This window comes from Centropristis striata, chromosome 12 (genome assembly GCF_030273125.1).
Source record: "Centropristis striata isolate RG_2023a ecotype Rhode Island chromosome 12, C.striata_1.0, whole genome shotgun sequence".
Taxonomy (NCBI): Eukaryota; Metazoa; Chordata; class Actinopteri; order Perciformes; family Serranidae; genus Centropristis; species Centropristis striata.
In genome coordinates, this window is record NC_081528.1 from 21,667,814 (window position 1) to 21,686,641 (window position 18,828).

General features: G+C 38.7%; 1 protein-coding gene across 4 annotated transcripts; it reads left to right on the forward strand.

The window, feature by feature from the left end:
- Positions 1 to 298: 298 nt before the first annotated feature.
- On the forward strand, positions 299 to 10,504 carry apool (apolipoprotein O-like). Of its 4 annotated transcripts, XM_059346932.1 has the most exons (12): positions 299 to 323; positions 2,550 to 2,648; positions 2,732 to 2,857; positions 3,370 to 3,424; positions 4,410 to 4,508; positions 5,553 to 5,644; positions 5,731 to 5,847; positions 6,448 to 6,658; positions 6,780 to 7,150; positions 7,259 to 7,313; positions 7,718 to 7,819; positions 9,845 to 10,504. In XM_059346932.1, the coding sequence occupies exons 1-12, from the start codon at positions 312 to 314 to the stop codon at positions 9,931 to 9,933; spliced, it is 1,428 nt and encodes a 475-aa protein (XP_059202915.1). In that variant the 5' UTR covers positions 299 to 311; the 3' UTR covers positions 9,934 to 10,504. The 4 variants fall into 4 exon arrangements, with proteins under 4 accessions (XP_059202915.1, XP_059202912.1, XP_059202914.1 ...); XM_059346929.1 differs by having other exon boundaries at positions 6,780 to 7,313; XM_059346931.1 differs by lacking the exon at positions 299 to 323 and adding an exon at positions 442 to 496 and having other exon boundaries at positions 6,780 to 7,313.
- Positions 10,505 to 18,828: the final 8,324 nt, after the last annotated feature.

Sequence of the window (18,828 nt, forward strand, 5' to 3'; positions counted from 1 at the left end):
GGTTTGGGAAACACTGATTGTATTATATTTTTCAACATTTTATGGACCAAACAACTAACTGATTAATCGTTGAAATAATCGACAGATCTATCTAATGAAAATAATCGTTAGTTGCAGCCCTAGTTATTTTTTATTTAATTATTATTATTATTATTATTATTATTATTATTATTATTATTATTATTATTATTATTATTATTATTATACTGCTGCAGGTGCCTCTACCGTCCATTAGGTGGCAGCAGCTGACCGTGGTCTGGACTCCTGCAGGCTGCAGAGCCTCAAGAAGAAGGAGGAGGAGGAGCGCTGTCATGGCGGCCAAGGTGAATGCTTGACATTTTCTCTTCGTCAAAGTATATTTTTTAATGAATGAGCATGAGCGTATAGAGTTAACTTGAAATGTCCCGAAGTCGCTAACGCACCCTCGAGCTGACTGTCACTTGACAAACCATTGAGTTAACGCTGTGCTGTGTGTAAAAGGCTGTGCTAACTGTGTGTATGTATGTTAGCCTCGCTCAATGAGTCAATGCTAACTGAGCTCGTTACTGTTAGCTGACAGCAGCTTCATACTCACAACTATTACACTTTTTATGTAGCATATGCAAGGTGATATTTGTCAGCACGGGCTTCATTTGCTAATATAACGCTAGACTGCTTTAACACAGTCACATGAAAGAGTTAAAACTGGTTAACGCTAGCTTAGTTGTAAGTAACTATCTTACCCATATGGGTGTAGTTAGTTAGTTAGTTTTCTTCAGTTTCTTGTTCATTTTAATGCCTGGTACAACTAAAGGTACATTTGTTTGGACAAATATAATGATAACAACAAAAATAGATGATAAGAGTTTAATGTAAGAGATGATATCTAGACATTTTCCATGGTTTTCTTAATCATGATTTTGGTTATTATCTATAAAACCATGGAAAATGGCTAGATTTCAGCTCTTAAATTAAACTCTTATCAGCTATTTTTGTTGCTATCATTATATTTGTTCAAACAAATGTACCTTTAGTTGTACCATGCATTAAAATGAACAAGAAATTGAAGAAAACAATGGTCTAAAAATGTTTTCCATGACTGTATGTATTGTTAGGAGAAAAAATAAAAGATAATTAACTGAGAGTAGAAATACCACTGTCTAGAAACACTGTTAGAAGTTCTGCATTAAATACTTTATTTAAGTAAGCAGCACAAGTATTAGCATTATATATACTTAAAGTTTCAGAATACGAAGAAAATATATGACTTTATTTATCCCGCAGTGGGGAAATTTAGTTTCACAGCAGCTCAAGATACAGACACATAGATATGGAAGACAGAATAAAGAATATAAAAAATAAGACATATACATACATTCTATACAAATTATATACATACATTCCTGCTATTTGGTATGTATTATTAATATATATTTTTGTGTTTGTTTTCCTGAAAGTACTGCATTTTACAGATATTGCACATTGGAGAAAATATATTTTAGCATGTTAAATAGGTTAAAGAAGTTGTTGCATGTAGTAGTATGAACATCACTGAATATATATATTTAAATATATGCCGAGATATACACAGCATAGTGTAAGTGGTATATGACATATATAATAATTGAAAAAATACAGAAGCTGTAATATAGGCCTAATTTGGTTGGGTGTAAATACAAGAATGTTGTTATTGGGGTTTGATGCATTCATGTGTTTGTTTCTTTAGTGTTGTAGTTGTTGATGGTGAAGCAAATGTTAGTACTTGTTATCATTCTGGGCAGTTGAATCTATAATAACACTTTCATTATTGATCAGTTGATTTATATTTTGTATTAGCAATCTAAAATCTGGAAAGTAACTAGTAACGCTAACTGTTAAAATGACTGTCGTTAAATAAAAAAGTACAATATGTCTTTGAATTGTAGTGGAGATAAGTAGGCCCATAGAGTAACATAGAATTACGTTACTTTGCTTGTGTTTTATGAAAAGTCAGGTGTACGACGTCTGCTAAAGAAAAATTGCAACTTTGTTGTTGTCAAATTAAATAAGTCAAGTAAAGTACAAGTATGTGTACTTTATTACAGTACTTGAGTAGATGTACCTACTTACTTTCCATCAATTATAAGTTATTGGCTGTTATATACACTGACTACTTGTATTTCAAAATATGACTAATGTTATTGTTTTAAGTACCCAACTGTACACAAAATCGTTAAAATGAGCTCCAACTGTGCTCCAAGCTGGCACAACAGTAATGTGCAGCTTATCTGTCAATGCTTCAATAATAAAAGCCCATAAATGTGATATATAGTATAATCATATAACAGTAACACTGAAAATGCAGCAAGTATGCATAATAAGTACTTTATCTAGTATTCGTATACTTATGCACTTTAACTTAAGTGACTTGGTGACTGCAGGACTTTTACTTTTCACATCGAATTTTTGTGATTTTGCTATTTTAACATATGTACAGTATCTACTACTCCTACCACTGCTCCATATGAGTCATCTGTCTGTCTGTGTTTGAGTTGACAGTTAATTGTGCACTTTTGTTTACTGTGTCCTAGGTGGTGATGGTGGCCGTCCCGACGGTGTTGGGCATAGCCTCCATCCGAGTGTATACTGTCAGTGAAGTGTCCGCTGATGGACTGGTTACCCGAGAAAATGTATGTTTGTCTCAAAACATCAGTTATGAGGGAATAAAGTGTTGCATGTCACAATAACATGCTGACTCTGTTTCTGTCCCCAGCTCAACATCTACACCCCGCTGCCACAGTCTGCTCAGGCCCAGTTTGTTCCAGAGAGTCCTGGTGTTATTCAGAGTGGGTTAACTACAGCAAGACAGACCATACTACCATTTGTCCACTCTGTGAAGGTATTTAGATTGTATTGTTTGTGTCTACAGTCGTATAAGAACATTTAAAGTGCACAGACACCACCCACTGCAGAATTAACTCATACTGTCACATCCTGTCTTAACACAACAAACTCACAAAATAACTCATGACAGCATTAGAAAAACTAAAAATAAACGTGTTATAGAAATGGAAAAATATCTTAAAACACTTTAAGGAGGTCTTATCTTGCACCTGCAGTGTTAGTTTTCCAACCCTGATTTTTTTTGTTGCTCCTTTTTGTGGTTATAGAGCACGATCCCACGTGCTGCCAGCGCTCGGTGCAGGTACAAGTTTGCAAGCAGCAAAGTTGAGGAGTCAGACAGGAAATAGTGTTCACGTAGTTAACTCAGCAGCTGCAGGGTTTGCTACGAGGAGATTTGGCAGTTTGATAATGTAGAAGGTGGAAAAAAACACTTCACACTTTCTCAGAAGTAGCTGTGTTCTTGATGGCCTGTTGTTCGTTTCAGCTTTGTCCTCTTGTTCCCTGCAGGGTGCCTGTGTCTCTGTGAAAACAGGAACCGTTAATCTCTACCATACAGGAGAGGGTGAGTCAACAGTGGGTACCTTAAGGTGTCCTGTGTAATAAAACTCGGCTCTGGCCTCATTAAACAACTTGTTGTTGTAAAGTTGTCACCATACCAAAATTTTAAACTTCAATATAATATTGATATATTAAAAAAACATTAAATACCTGTTTCGATACCACATCCAAGAGGGATTAAACAAAGTATTATGCACAAAAGACAGTTTTATACACACACACACACACACACACATAGATAACTGCTATTGTGTATGTAATTAACAGATCATTACATATTATGTAATTACATATCATTACATTACATATCATTTCAAACATATCAAATACTGTCAAATTATCAGTACTGTTGTAACCCCAATTTCTGTAAATATTGGGAAAGCACGATTGCATCATATTACCCAGTAGTGATATTACTGCACATATAACTTATTATTATTACTACTATTACCACTCTTACTGTTACTACTACTTGTGCAGTTTATTATGACAAAATGACCATACAGGAGAGGGTGAGTCAACAGTAGGTACCTTAAGGTGTCCTGTATAATAAAACTTGCCTCATTAAACAACTTCTTTTTGTAAGGATGTCACAATACCAGAATTTTAAACTTCAATGTAATACTAATATAAAAAACAAATATTAAATACCTCTTTCGATACACACACACACACACACACACACATATAAATAATCAACAGATCGTATAATTTCAAACATGATATCAAAAAACTGTCAAGGTATCAATGATGTTGTATCCCTTAATTTCTGAAAATATAGGATAAGCACTATTGCATCTTATTACCCAGTAGCGATATTACTGCACATGTTACTGGTATTATCATTACTACTAATAGCACTCTTACTGTTACTCCTGCTTGTGCAGTTTTTTTATAACAATATGAGCAGAGCGGCAGACTAAAGTTCAGAATTGAGAAAATTGAAAGATTGTTTGTCGTCATGGTTACTGTCTTCCTGTGTTTCCCAGATGTGTTTTATTACCTGAAAGACCCTCCCCCGGGTTTTCTGCCCAGATTCGGCACCATCACCATGGCTGGCCTGCTTGGCATGTTCTTGGCACGGAAAGGTAACCTGACCTCCAGTCACTATATCACATTTCACAGCCACCACTGTATGCTATGCTATATGCATATTTATTACAGCCTTAACTTAGAACCGCTCTTGTCCTCTCCTCTCTTTAGTTTAGTTCAGAGTCTGTATATTTATTAGTGCATACAATATTATAGTATAATAAACAAACCACAAAATATTTTGAAGTGTTTCAACATTAATAGTCATGTAGGGTCATGTCATATCACGTTACATAGGCACATACTCATCAATTAATTTTTCATATAGCATATTATTGCATTGTTTCCTTTCCTAGGCTGCCATGTACCGGTAATAATTCCTTCCAACCTTATAAAATAGAAATAATGCATGATTCTCCACAGTGAATCTAGCCTGTCAGTATGTGGTATCAATCAATATTGTATTTAAAAACAGGCTGTTTTACATTATTAAATAAATGATCAGCCATGAGTCCCTTGAGATATCACAGTAACCTGCAGCTAGCTCGGTGCCTCTGTAGCTGAGAATGACCTTTTCCATGCATCTGTGTGGTAATGCAACAGGTGTAAATAATAAATCATCACAGTCAATCCACTATGCCTCCACCAATGTGGACATGTGTGAATATAAAATTGTATAAATTATTTATATCTTGTTTATTTAGGATCCATATTCCATTCCATACAGCAGGTGCATGCATGATACAGTTCTACTTGAACAGCATTTAACCTGAGTTTGACTAGGTCATGAGACATTGCTGTCACAGATTATCATCATTTGCAGACCACAGTTTTCTGTTGTAGTCCCCTAAACCTCACTGTGCGACCACAGAGGTACAAAGAAACAAGTGAAGTTTCTCTTTCAGTTATCTCAGCACTTTTTGTTTTTGTTTTACTCTCTCTCTCCCTCTCCCTCTCCCTCTCCCTCTCTCTCTCTCTCTATTGGGAGTCAGTTAAAATGACATTTCTCAATTCAGCAATCCCAGATGAAGTTTGGCTCCAGGATTAAATCAGTTCCAAGTCAGATTGATTGCCATTCTTCATTGTGAACTTTATTCCAGGCTCTCATATCAAGAGGTTAGCCGTTCCTCTGGGGCTGATGACTGCAGGCGCTTCAGTCTGCTATCCGGCTCAAACAGTGGCTGTGTTTAAGGTAACGCTACTGTTTCGCATGCTGACCTCTTAAAAAACTCATTATTTTTAGATTTTAACACCATTATTGTCTTTTGTGCTGCCAAGGTGACAGGTAAGAAGGTGTATGCTGCAGGGCAGTGGAGCAGCGCTACAGTGTCTTCGCTGCTCGCCTCCAAACCCCAGAAGCCTGCCACCAAAGAGGTTGCTGCTTCACAACCACAGGTTAACAGTCATGTTGAGTTTCTGAAACAGATTTATTACCATTATTATGTAGATGTAACCGAACTTTGGCTGACTAAAACCAAAAACTGTTCAACCCACATAATGGTAACCCCCTTTCCACTGAAGGATTTCCGCTCTGCTGTTTTTACTTTCTCATGCCTCTCAATAAGTTGTATACCATTTCCTTCCCCAGCACTTTTCCCCTTTTATGATGGTTGTAATCTTACTGTTACTTTGCTCTTGGCACACCATGCGTAGGAGATTTTGGAGATTTTTGTGATTCAGAAAGGAAAGCTTATTCTGCTATTAAACCTGATATAAGTCACGCCATAGTGTCAGTTAAATGCCTGAAATCTAAAATGCTAATGTAAGTGATTACATTTTTCTTTTTAACTCCAGTCAGTGTAACAAATCTAACCTATTAAAACCAAAATGTTCTGAAAAAAACCTTTTCTGTTCTGTTTATAGATTAAATTTTAAATACAATTTAAGTGCAATTAATCAAAAGGTGACATTCATAATAATAGTTTAATATAGAGTAATGTATGCAAGTCTTGTTTGAACTGAATTAAATCTTTGGTTCTTTTATCCTCATGTTAGACAGCTACAGTGCCAAATCCAGCAGCAGAGTCTTCAGTAGTTGAGGAGCTGAGCTCAGCCAAGAGCTCAACCATCACAGAGACAGAGGTGGGATCAGCCGAGCCTGTTCCTGTCTCTGATGAGCCTGTTGTCGCTGTCACTACAGAGGAGGCATCATCAGTAACACTCACAGAGATTTCCCCCGACCAGACCCCCACAGAGACCAGCACAGGTGTCATAGATATTGATCTGTGTCTGCTTGCTTCTCTGTCTACGTCTCTTTTGTTTCACACACTATCACACAAAGGCTTCTGCTAATGGTTTGTTGTGTTTCCTCTGCTGTCCTGATCCAGTGGCTCATTCAGTGTCAGCAGAGACAGAGGCCACCACCACCTCTGAGGAAATACCTGCACCTGTTGAGCGAGAGGAGCCCTCAGACACAAAACAAGCACCAGAGGCAAGTCCAGCCGAGCCCCAACCAAGCTTAGAACCAGAGATGGTGGAGGCTGCTCCAGTGGAAGTTACTCCAGTGGAGGCTGCTCCAGTGGTGGAGGCTGCTGCAGTGGAGGAAGCGACACTAGTGGAGGCTGCTGCAGTGGAGGCCGTTCCAGTTGAGGCAGCTCCAGTGGTGGAGGCCGCTCCAGTTGAGGAGGCCGCTCCAGTTGAGGAGGCCGCTCCAGTTGAGGAGGCCGCTCCAGTTGAGGAGGCCGCTCCAGTGGTGGAGGCCGCTCCAGTGGTGGAGGCCGCTCCAGTGGTGGAGGCCGCTCCAGTGGTGGAGGCCGCTCCAGTGGTGGAGGCCGATCCAGTGGTGGAGGCCGCTCCAGCGGTGGAGGCCGCTCCTTCCTCTGAAGAACCACCTGCTCCAAAGGCCTCAGAGGAGCTAGCAGGTGACTGAAATATTATAAAATAATATAAAGCAGATATATAGCAGAAAGAGCACTAGTAATGCAGGATTAAAATGAGGCCAAAATGTATCTTCATCTTTGGAAACCTACTGTTCTTTCACTGGAAATGGAGCTACTTAAATTGTGGTAAATTGTGAAAAATGGAAAGTTCCATTGAAAGTTCCTATGAAAGACTATGAATTATCTATGATAAATATTTGAAAAAAGTCTCTGAAAGCTATTTGTACATCTGAGACAGACTGCAGAACACTGATAACCTAACATGAAGTTTGCTGACAACTTTCTTAATGTTTTTCTAGTAATATTAGTGTGAAATCACAGCATCTTTCATAAAGGTGGAAACACATCAGTTCATGCTCCTGCTGCTGTATTTAACATCCCTACAGTGCCAGTTGTTGAATCAGCGGAGCCGGAACCTGCTGACCCACCACAAGATGCTGCTGTGGAGGAGCCACCAACCCCGACACTCACACCTGAAAACAGCAAAGGTGAACACCGAACACTGCTCTGGTTCAAGAGTTGGGCATTGACTTACACAAACACACACTAGGGATACTCATGTAGATCATTAACCGATCATTAACCATTAACAGTGGCCACTAGTTTAGCTGTGAGGTTGTCAGCTGTGTGTTAGTAAGAGGGTTAATTTTCCTATTATAAGTTAACGGTTAAATATTAACCTCATTAATGCACATAAATGCACATCTGCACTGAGCATTACTGGAACATCAAGGCATCTAAATGTGTTGGCTCTTGTGCTTGTTAGTATGTGCGGTGTTAATTTTCCAGACAGCCAGACAGAATTTCCACTGAAATTTGCATCACGAGCCAGCTCAGAAATGCATGAAAGAACAATAAAAGTTTTACAGATTGAGGAGCGAATGAGTTTCTGCAAGCTATTTACTGAACCATAACCTGCCGGGAGTCTTCTGTTAGATAGCAAAGAATAATATCCACCAAATAAACCATGAGAGGGATCTGATGTAATACCGGCAGAGTCAACATTTGAGTACATGCAGTTTGAAAACTTTAGTCATGCTCTGAACCGATCTAGACAGCCTTGCTGAATAGAAAGGCAGTTTTACTATGCAGTGGTTCCATTTTGGGTAACACTTTTATCCTATATTGGAAAAAACTATAGCAGAATATGTCTGTTTACTCCTAATAACATCTGTCAACAAATAAAATACAAAAACACAAAACTGATCCGGATAACTTGTAATACAAGTATATCTAGAGGAAGAGATGTCTTTGTGCTGGAAAGAATCAATGCCTACTATACTAAATACTGTGTTTCACTAGTAATGTATGATGACAGAAAGATTGACAGGAAACTGTAGCTTTGACTCTGGTACTCTATCTTTCATTGGTTCAAATATGGGTTATCTATTTACTTTAGTTAATCAGATTTACAGCACTCTTGCATCACAACAAGATGGTCGCAGGTTTGACTCCGGCCTGCAGCTCTTCTGTGTGGAGTTTGCAAGTTCTCCTCGGTCTCGACGGGTCCTCCAGCTTCCTCCAACAGTCCAAAAAACATGCACTTAGTTTAATTAGTGACTCTAAATTGCCCATAGCCGAGAGTGTGATATCTCTACAGTCATGGAAAAAATATTAGCCCACCCTTGTTTTAACAATTTGTTTATTTAATGCCTGGTACAACTAAAGGTACATTTGTTTGGACAAATAATATGACTATTACAATAATAATACATAATAATCATTCGAAATACAATAGGGACCTCGCAGGTCGTTGCCTACTCGGGCCCTAACAATAATAATATTATAAATTAATATGAATAATGATAACAAAATAGCTGATAAGAGTTTAATTTAAGAGCTGATATCTAGCCATTTCCATGGTTTTCTTGATAATAACCAAAATCTTTATCAAGAAAACCATGGAAATTAAACTCTTATCAGCTATTTTTGTTGTTAAATGGTAAATGGACCTTCACTTATATAGCGCTTTTCTATTCGCTTTGCTACCACTCAAATCGCTTTACACTACAGACTGCGCTCATTCACCCATCACACACACATTCATACTGGTGGCAGAGACTACCCTAAACGGTGCCACCTGCCAACATTGGGAATTCATTCACACACCGATGAACGCAGCATCAGGAGCAATTTGGGGTTCAGTACCTTGCTCAAGGATACTTGACATGTAGGCTGCCATGGTCAGGGATCGAACCGCCAATCCTCCGATCAGTGGGTGACCACTCTACCAATCTAGCCACAGCCATCCGCGACGTTATCATTATATTTGTCCAAACAAATGTACCTTTAGTTGTACCAGGTGTCAGCCCTGAGATAGTCTGGAGACATGTCCAGGGTGTACCCGCCTCTCGCCCAATGTCAGGTAGGATCAGCTCTAGCCCCCCTCGACCAGAGTGCGAATAAGCAGTTAAGGATAATGAATGAATGAATGAGTCTTACAACATGTTAACGTTTAAGATTTTTGTTCCTGTGATTTAATATTTTGTTGCATTTCTGTTACTACCATCCAGAGGGCTCCAGTTTCAAGCCAGACCCTGCTTTGATGGACTTCGGCCAGTCCAGCCCCGAGGACGAGGACCTGTACAGCACACGCAGCTGAGAAACCGACCAGAGCCAGCCGCAGGAGAAACCTCATTCCCACACTGCCATCTCGTATCTCATTCACACGACAACAGACACTCTGTATCAGTATGCAGTGTAAATAGGTCATATAGCAAGCAATCAGAGTTTGGAAGTCTTTCATCAACATTTCCGTTCTCAATTCTTTGGCCCACACCATTTATATTTCCACAGAAAAGGTCCAAGTGTATTAGCAAAGCAGCACTTCCCGTACACAGACCAGAGTCTGTTTGCGTAAAACGACAGAAATGTGGGAAAAAAACAACAACACCCACAACTGTTTACAAGTCTTTTAATCCACAGATGGCAGATTGTGAATTTTTCTCTCTGTATGTGTCATTTAACAATTATGGGCTTTTGTGCAACAGCTTTCACAGTCACGGGTGCATGGTGCTTTTATTTATTGTAATTTAGCCCACTGCATTGCTTTGCTGAAAATACTGCACATGTGCTGGTAATGGTGACAAGATGGACTGGTGCTGTTCTGTTTTATAACATCAGAGATTGTCTGCAGTTGTTTAGAACCCAGAATAAATCTATATTTTTCATGACTTTATGTTTTGTTTTCTTCTTCTACTAAATACTTCCTTTGCCAGTATTAATTAGTTGTGTTATTTCTTGTCATGAACTGAGCACATATGCCCCCCCCCCCTCCTTACAGCATCCATCAGCAGCTGTGATTATGATCTGAGAGCAGAAGTTAGATTAGACTCTAGTAGTCCAGAGCTCAATCATATTTTTCTTGCTCAGCATAAAAACAGACTTATAAGATACACTTTTCATCTCCTTTAAAATTAGAACTTCCTGAACCATAACGGCACTATGACTTTACACTTTTATTGTAATCTATGTTATTCTACTTTCTTTAGTGGTGTGTCTGCAAAATCTAGTTTTTCTGTTTTACCTTGACATAGTCACGCTGGATGCTGCCAGCTGGATGTTAGCAAGCTTCTGTCTTTTTTTATACATGTATGCTTCACTCCAGCAGCTCCTCTGCTGTGCTATTGTTAAAAAACTGTTTATTGACGCTGTTCTGTAAATTACTCTATGGGCCTGTTTATGATGGTGAAAGTGGGATCAAATAATGATAGTATTTTGAGTTTATCTGGTGAGTTTGTGAATGGGTAAAAAAAAGATTTTCAGTTGAAGAAATATTTCAAGTGACAAAACTGTTTTGCACACACAAAACATTTTTGTAGCTGTAGGAAAAGTTTGTGTATGTATTATAAAAAATACAAAATTTCAACTGAGGTTTCACAAACTTCCTTCCTGTGGATACCACACTGACGTTACAGCTACAAGCTGCAAATTACAAGCACACAATCTGCCCTGGTTTACACTGGGGAGCTGACTTCACTCACTTCAGATAAACTCAAAATATTAATTTCCTTTATTTGATCTCATGAATCTGAGTCCTACTTTTCCAAATGCTGCTCAGTGTAGTCTGTAGTGGTGGAACAACAACAGGAGCAAGCAGACAGTCAGTACTGTCAATACATCAATGCTACATGGACATCTGAGTGACTTATTCCTTCATCTTCATGTTGCAGCAGATGAGTCTAATCCACAGGTCAGTGTGTTGCCAGTGGTCAGTGGATAACTGGAAAATATCCACCAGGGGGCACTCACAGCCCAACTGTTGCAGCCAATCTGGTCTTCTTCTCTTCTGAGTTGAGTTTGCATCCAAGATATCTGACAGTTTTCAATCTGATAAAGACATTTAACATGAAAACAGCCATGCATTTTCAGCAATGTTACAAATTGTAAGCATGTGACTTTTAATGTGCCAGTGCTCAGTGTTGGCCTTCAACACATCCTTGGATTCACTTTGGCCAGATAATTTGAGTCTATTCTAATGAGATGTTAATTGATCTATGTCAAGAAATCATTCACTGCCCTTTTTACTTGCACCCCAAAGACATAAATCACCACGCTGCCCACTGCACCAGTGACTGGCTGACTACTAATTAACTAAGCTGTATATTTTCCAATAACATCTGACCACAGAGCTGAAGCCTGAACTGATACGGATCATTGTAAAATGATCTGTATCCAGGTGTGCAGAGGAAGCAAATCTGACATTTTGCCTTTGCAAGATAAAGATAATACTGTAAAGCTGATGAGCAGATAGCACAACAACCTAAAATCTTTCTTTCTATTAAACATTTGGCATGGGTTGGGCAATTTATTATGAAGTTTGCCTTTTTCCACTATCTAGATGGAGAGATGATTGAAAAAAAAGACAAACTATAGAAAAAATACAATGACAGACTGCGATATTCTTTATTTTGCACTGTGAAAATCCACCTGACATAAAATTAATCTTTCATTTATGTATATACATGTTCCTAACCCTAACCCATGGATAACATGACAAATACCAATGAAGTTTGAGATCCAGCATTCTACAAGCAAAAAGCCTTATAACCACACTTTGTTGGGTTATGAAACAGATTTCCAGCTATTCTGCATACCTCAACTTCTTTTTCTGACTGCTTCTTCGGAAACTTTTCAAGCCAGCATTGCAGTGTAGCATCAGCTATACAGCAACCTGAACAGTTTCTTCAGAAATGTAATTCTCAAGTTTGCATTTAATCTTGCACTAATTGTCCACCTCATTTCTAGATACAGTCATGGAAAAAATGATTAGACAACCCTTGTTTTCTTCAGTTTCTTGTTCATTTGCAATTTGCAGTATTTGTAATGCCTGGTATAACTAAAGGTACATTTGTTTGGACATTGAGTATTGTATGTGTGATATTGCTGCAGACTGGAGATGTTTTCAGTAATGATTTTAGTATTCATAAGACATTATTCATCTATCCCAAAGCATAGCTTGCTGAAGGGGATATGTCTCCAAAAATAGCAGAGTAATTGAGTTCAGTATCAATCCCAGGTGAGGTCTTGAAACCACTTTTTTTTGCATGCTAACACTCACTAAGATGGTGAACACTGTCAACACTATTCATGCTAAACAACAGCATGTTAGCATTTAGCTCAAAGCACCACTGTGCCTAAGCATAGCATCTCAGTCCAGTTACATAATATGCTACAAATTAATTATTTAGTTGAACCAAATTGCAGCAATTCAGAAATTGACTGTACTGTAAACATTTTAATGAGAACTGCTTCCAAGGTCAGTAAAGTACAAATTGTGAAACTGCTAGTAAATCTTATCCCAAGTGATGCAGTCATTTCCTTAAATAAAAACAAAAGATGAGGTGTTGAAATCTCAAGAACAAATATTATCTGTTCTGCACAAATGGAAAAAAATATGAATCACAGAAATGCTGAGGAACTCAAAAGGTTTTCACAGCTAAACGTGTGTATTATTTACTCTGGGAAGGCTGTGTCTACTTTAAAGCATTTTTGGTGCCACATGTTTTTCTTATTTGTGTAAGCAGTGAGGGTCCAGGCTATCTTTTAACATCTTTATAGCCTCTTTACGGCTCCTCAGAGGAACCGGAGCTCCCTGGACCTCATAAACTCTGTATGAGGTTGACCAGAGTCGCGACCCCTGGGACTCTGTGGGTGTGTGCGCATGCTCACATGTGTGGAGCAGAAGAAAAAACTTAAAGAGGGAGATGTCCAATCAATTAGACATCAATACATTCTCATCCTTCTTCCTGTTCTACATGGGAGAAAAACACATATGGGAACCAGGCTGCCTGTGCCATCAGAGTTACAGTTTGTACTGAGGCGAGGGGTTAAGGGACTGTGTTTTTTTTTTTTATAGATAAGCACTGCCAAATGTTTTGATAAAAAAGACAACTCTGTGTCCTGGATTCATTATCCACCAGTGGCTTTATTAAAGCCACATGGACCACATTGACTCAGATCAAAAATAGAAACAAAGCAGAGAGAGTGGGAATGCTGGAAATGTGTGCAATCCCTTTCTCTCTCATGGACATCTTGTTGCTGTAATCATTGCGGCCTGTGTTGGAGGCAAGATGTGAAGCTAAGAATAGCCTCATCTCACCTCTCTCAAGGGTCCCCTACACATGAGGGGCCCCCCTTTCCTTACAGCATCCCACACAAGCAGCAGCTATGATTATATTCTGAGAACAAATGTTCAACTGGACTCTGTCATGTAGTCCACAGCTCTCTCAGATTTGTCTCGACCAGCGGAGAGAAAGCAGGGCTCACATCCCCGACCTCTCACCTTTTACCCCCAAGGGGCGGATTTTCCACAGAGGACTTTTTGCGACTGTTATGCTATGTGGTGGTTATCTTCCCAGGATCCGGCCAGCGAGGGAGACCCCCACCTTCAAATAAACACATAGCACATTTATCAGCAAAAAATATAAACATAAAAAATTATGTAAGCAATTTAAGGGTGTTTGTGAATACAGTATATGTTTACATGTGCATGCCTTCCTAGATTTTATTTGTGTGTTCACAGTGTGTGCACACAGTCTTGTGCACACACTTTACTCCCTTTTTTCTCATGCATGTGATAAAATCAGATGCTGGCAGGTCATTCTGTTCAGTGGAAAACAGTGTGTGTGCACAAAATCTACACGTATCAAGCATTTGCTGTTTTGCAGACTACCGGTAGCTGTTTAACTTTTGTTTGCAGTAACATCCACAGAATAATTATATACGTCTTGTTAATGAGAGCAGAAGAAAGAAACAAGAAACTTTTGACAAACTATAGTGGCAAAAAGAAATAACATATCATGCTTTTAATCCAGACGAGAAAAAATAAAAACTGTGTAAAAATAATTGGCTGGGAGATTGATGTCCAGTAAGGGTTGTGATGTAAGCTGAGGTTTGATGCTCTCTGCTCCATTGCTCTCCTTATCTGCTGCCTGTACGGACACTGCCTTTTGGATGATCAGACAAACACCCACAGACACACACTCCCACACATGCTCAAACTGTTAATCATCAGCCTCAATTCCTGCATCTAGCACCCGGCGAAGAGAGCAGATTTTTTGAATTTGGTACCAGGATTCACGCTTACATGTTTTGACATGCCACAAATGCCATTAAAAGTGCAACTTCGACATGTGCCACTACAAGCCAAGTGAACTGACTGTTTGAAGATAGAAAGATGTGAGATTGCCCCTGACAAAGGTCAAAGAATGCTAAACAGAAGCCACTGTGTGATAAAAAAACAAGTGAAAGTAGGATTTAATGAATGTGTAAACAGAGGAATGAGACATCTTCATCTGAGTGTCTGTAATGTGTTCACGGTATCAAGCAGGGTTATACAGCTGTATTACAGCTGTAGCAGTGTGTGAGAAATAGTCAACTCCTTCACTTAAGTAAGTAATAAGTAGAATAGTACATGTTAAACACTGCTACACCGTCAGGCTGTAAAATGCTCATGCTGAGTAGAGTAAGTAATATTTACAAGGTTGCATATTAACTATCTTAGCTTATCTTGTTAGCATGCTAACATTTGTGAATTAGCAAGTGCAGCTAGTTTTTCAAGTGAAGTTGCAGTAATAATTCAAATGTTGTCATTGACAGCATGACTAGCAATTTTGTTATTTATCATTACTAGTGTATACAGCCGCTGGACAAGTATGCCTGAAAAAAACCCTGACTGCACTAACGGTTGTAGCAACAGACTATAATTGACCAATTTGAAGCATTTTAAGGAGTTTTAAAATATACATACTATAGTATGACTTTTTTTTTAGGTGTCATTTTTTGGCGACCCATAATATGGTGTTTTTCTGTCATTTCTGGCTATTGTGTCTCCCCCCCGCTATTTTTGGACAAACTACACTACTACATGTATCAACAGAGTATAATTAGGCCATTTCTAACATTTTTAACCATTTACAAATTGACCAGTTTTTAACAGAAACTGACATTCTATAGTATGACTTTTTTTGAGGGGGCCATTTTTGGACATCCCATAATATGGTGTCTTTCTTTAATTTCTGGCCACATTATGCTCATGTATCAACAGACTATAATTGGGCCATTTCTATCATGTTTAGCCATTTTAAAATGTGACCACTTTTTGACAAAATACTATAGTATGATTTTTTTTTCAGGGGGTCATTATTGGTCATCCCATAATATGGTGTAATTTTGCGGTTTTTGGACAAACTACACTACTACATTTATCAACTTAGTATATTTGGGCCATTTCTAACATATTTAGACATTTTAAAATTTGAACATTTTTGACAAAAATCGACATAATGTAATTCTGTAATTCTGGCCATATTATGCTTTAACATGTATCAACAGACTATAATTGACTCATTTTAAGCATTTTTATGCATTTTAAAATTTGACAATTTTTGACAAAAAACGATGTCAAATGTATGACTTTTTTTGAGGGCGTTATTTTTTGGCAACCAATAATATGGTGTTTTTTCTGTCATAATATGGTGTTTATTTCTATACTTTTGGACAAACTATACCACTACATGTATAATGAAGCCATTTCTAGCATTTTCAGGTATTTTAAAATTTGACCATTTTTGACAAAAATCGACATGCTATGACTTTTTTTTGAGGCGGTCATATTTTGGCAACCAATAATATGTGTTTTTTCTGTCATTTATGGCCATATTATGCTATAATATACATATAATTGACCCATTTTAAGCATTTTTAAGCATTTTAAAATTTGACCATTTTTGGCAAAAACAGGAGGGGGTCATTTTTGGACATCCCATAATATGGTGCTATTTTTGGACAAATTATACTACATGTATCAACAGAGTATAACTGGGCCATTTCTAGCATGTTTAGCCATTTAAAAATTTGACCATTTTTTGACAAAAACCGACATACTGACTTTTTTTCCGTGGATCATTTTTGAATTATTCCAATTATTCCAACTTTATGGGCGACCTTGTACATATGAATTTGCAAATAATCACGTCTTTGCATTGACTTTGTGTGTAATTGCCAGAGCACATTAGGGGAGTGGAGCCGTGGGAAGTTTTACTTCTCGCACGTAGAACTGCTCCCATCGCCCAGTATTACACTGCAAAACTTTGCAGTGTAATACTGGGCACAAATTTGCTTTGCATTTGAACAAAATCATGCAGAATACTCTCTTTCAGAGTGTTATATTGCCTATTAATATTACATTACTTGATTACCATTCCAGATGCAAACATTGTTTTAATGTTGTAGAGGTTGGTAGAGGTGTCTGCTGCTGGATCATTTTATATCAGGGGGAGCATATTTTATATATTAATCATTTGTATGATGAATGTTACTGTGCAAGATAACTATATCACTGGGAAAAGGCCATTTGAAAAACAAGATAGAAAACAATGAATATAAGGTGTTTATGCTTGTATAAACAACAAAAAAATCTGAAAATTTGCAAAATATTATTTTACTTTTTATTTTTTTGCTGTAATAAGATATTTTGACTAGAAATTAGACAAATATAATTTGTAAGATTTTGCTTTTTGCAGAGTAGCTGCCAGATTAGTGGGGTAAAGGTGCAATATCATCCTTTTAATCTGAGAAAGTGCCTCATTAACTTACAGTACTTGAGTAAATGTACTTAGTTACTTTTTACCACTTGATTACAGAGGAGCAGTGTGGAGGCACAGACATAGTTCTGCTTTTTTCTTTCATTTTCTATTTCTGTTGGCCAGCACGACACCATGAATTTCTGTTTTTAGTTGACGCACGTCATGACTAAGGGCCCTTGGCTTCACTGTGTGTGTGTATGTGTGTGAACAACTGTGCATACCCAGCATGCCAGTGAAAGAACACTGCATTATGAAGTTTCCGTTCTGGAAAGTATTTTAATAATTCTGTGCTATACAGCGATTTCCCAGTTTCTCATATGCTACAAAGAAGGCAACAACGGAGCTCTTCATTTGCGGCCTTCAAAATCTGCAGCTCTCTGTCTCGCCATCATCCGTCATCCTCAGCGTCAGCTTTCCCACGGCTATTAGAACACGTCACATACTGATAGATACTCAATGGAGCAGAGTGCACACACACATCTCAACACGCATGTAAACAGAGGCGAGCACATTTCGTCGATGCATGCATGCCAGGCTGAGATTAAGTACATCCAGTTGCACAAGTATTGAAGCATAGACACACACGTGCACGTGTGGACGCACGTGCACACACAGGGAGAGATGCACGCTTACGCCGTTGATCAAAGGAGCTGTGATGTAATCAGTCTCAGAGCTTTGCGAGCATCCCTCATTAACTTTCACCAGAGGCTTTAATGAAAAACCACTGGAGGGAATCTCCGCTTTCTCTCCTTCTTTCCCTCCTCTTTCTCCCCCTCTTTCCTTCTCATCTCCTTGTTCACTCCCTGCAGTATCTGCTCGTCCTCCTCCTCATTCATCTTCCACACTGTGCCTCCCCTCTCTCCCTCTGCCCCAGTGGCTGGCTTGACTTCCGCTGAGACAGAGTAAATATTTCCCATGGCTTATCTGACCGCTGGCAGGACGAATATGACACAAAGTGCGAGGCTCTCCTAATTAACACACAGCTTCCGTTCCGCGGGTCAGAGGCCCCGGCGGGGACAGTCCCGGCTTTAAGTTTGACACCTCAAACACACTGGTGTACTATTAATTATGGTCAGGTATGACACATGGTTGTGTGTCTGCAGTCACTGGAGATGCAGCTATTACTCAAACACACATCTTGACTTCATTTTCTCACTTTTGGCCTTTTCTGGTAGAGACTAAGGGAGGGAGGGGAAAAAAAGGGACGGATAGAATTCAAAAGAGAGAGAGAGCATGTTTCTCTTCTCTCTCTCTGAATGTTGGCCTGTGTCCAGGTACAGTCCAGCCCCTCTGTAATGATGAAGGTGTGACGTTTAAGCAACTTCCCTGTTGTGCAATCATCATGAGGCTCTTGGGGGCTATAAGACCCCCAACCTCATCTGGTTTCTCAGAGCCTCCAGTCTGTTTTC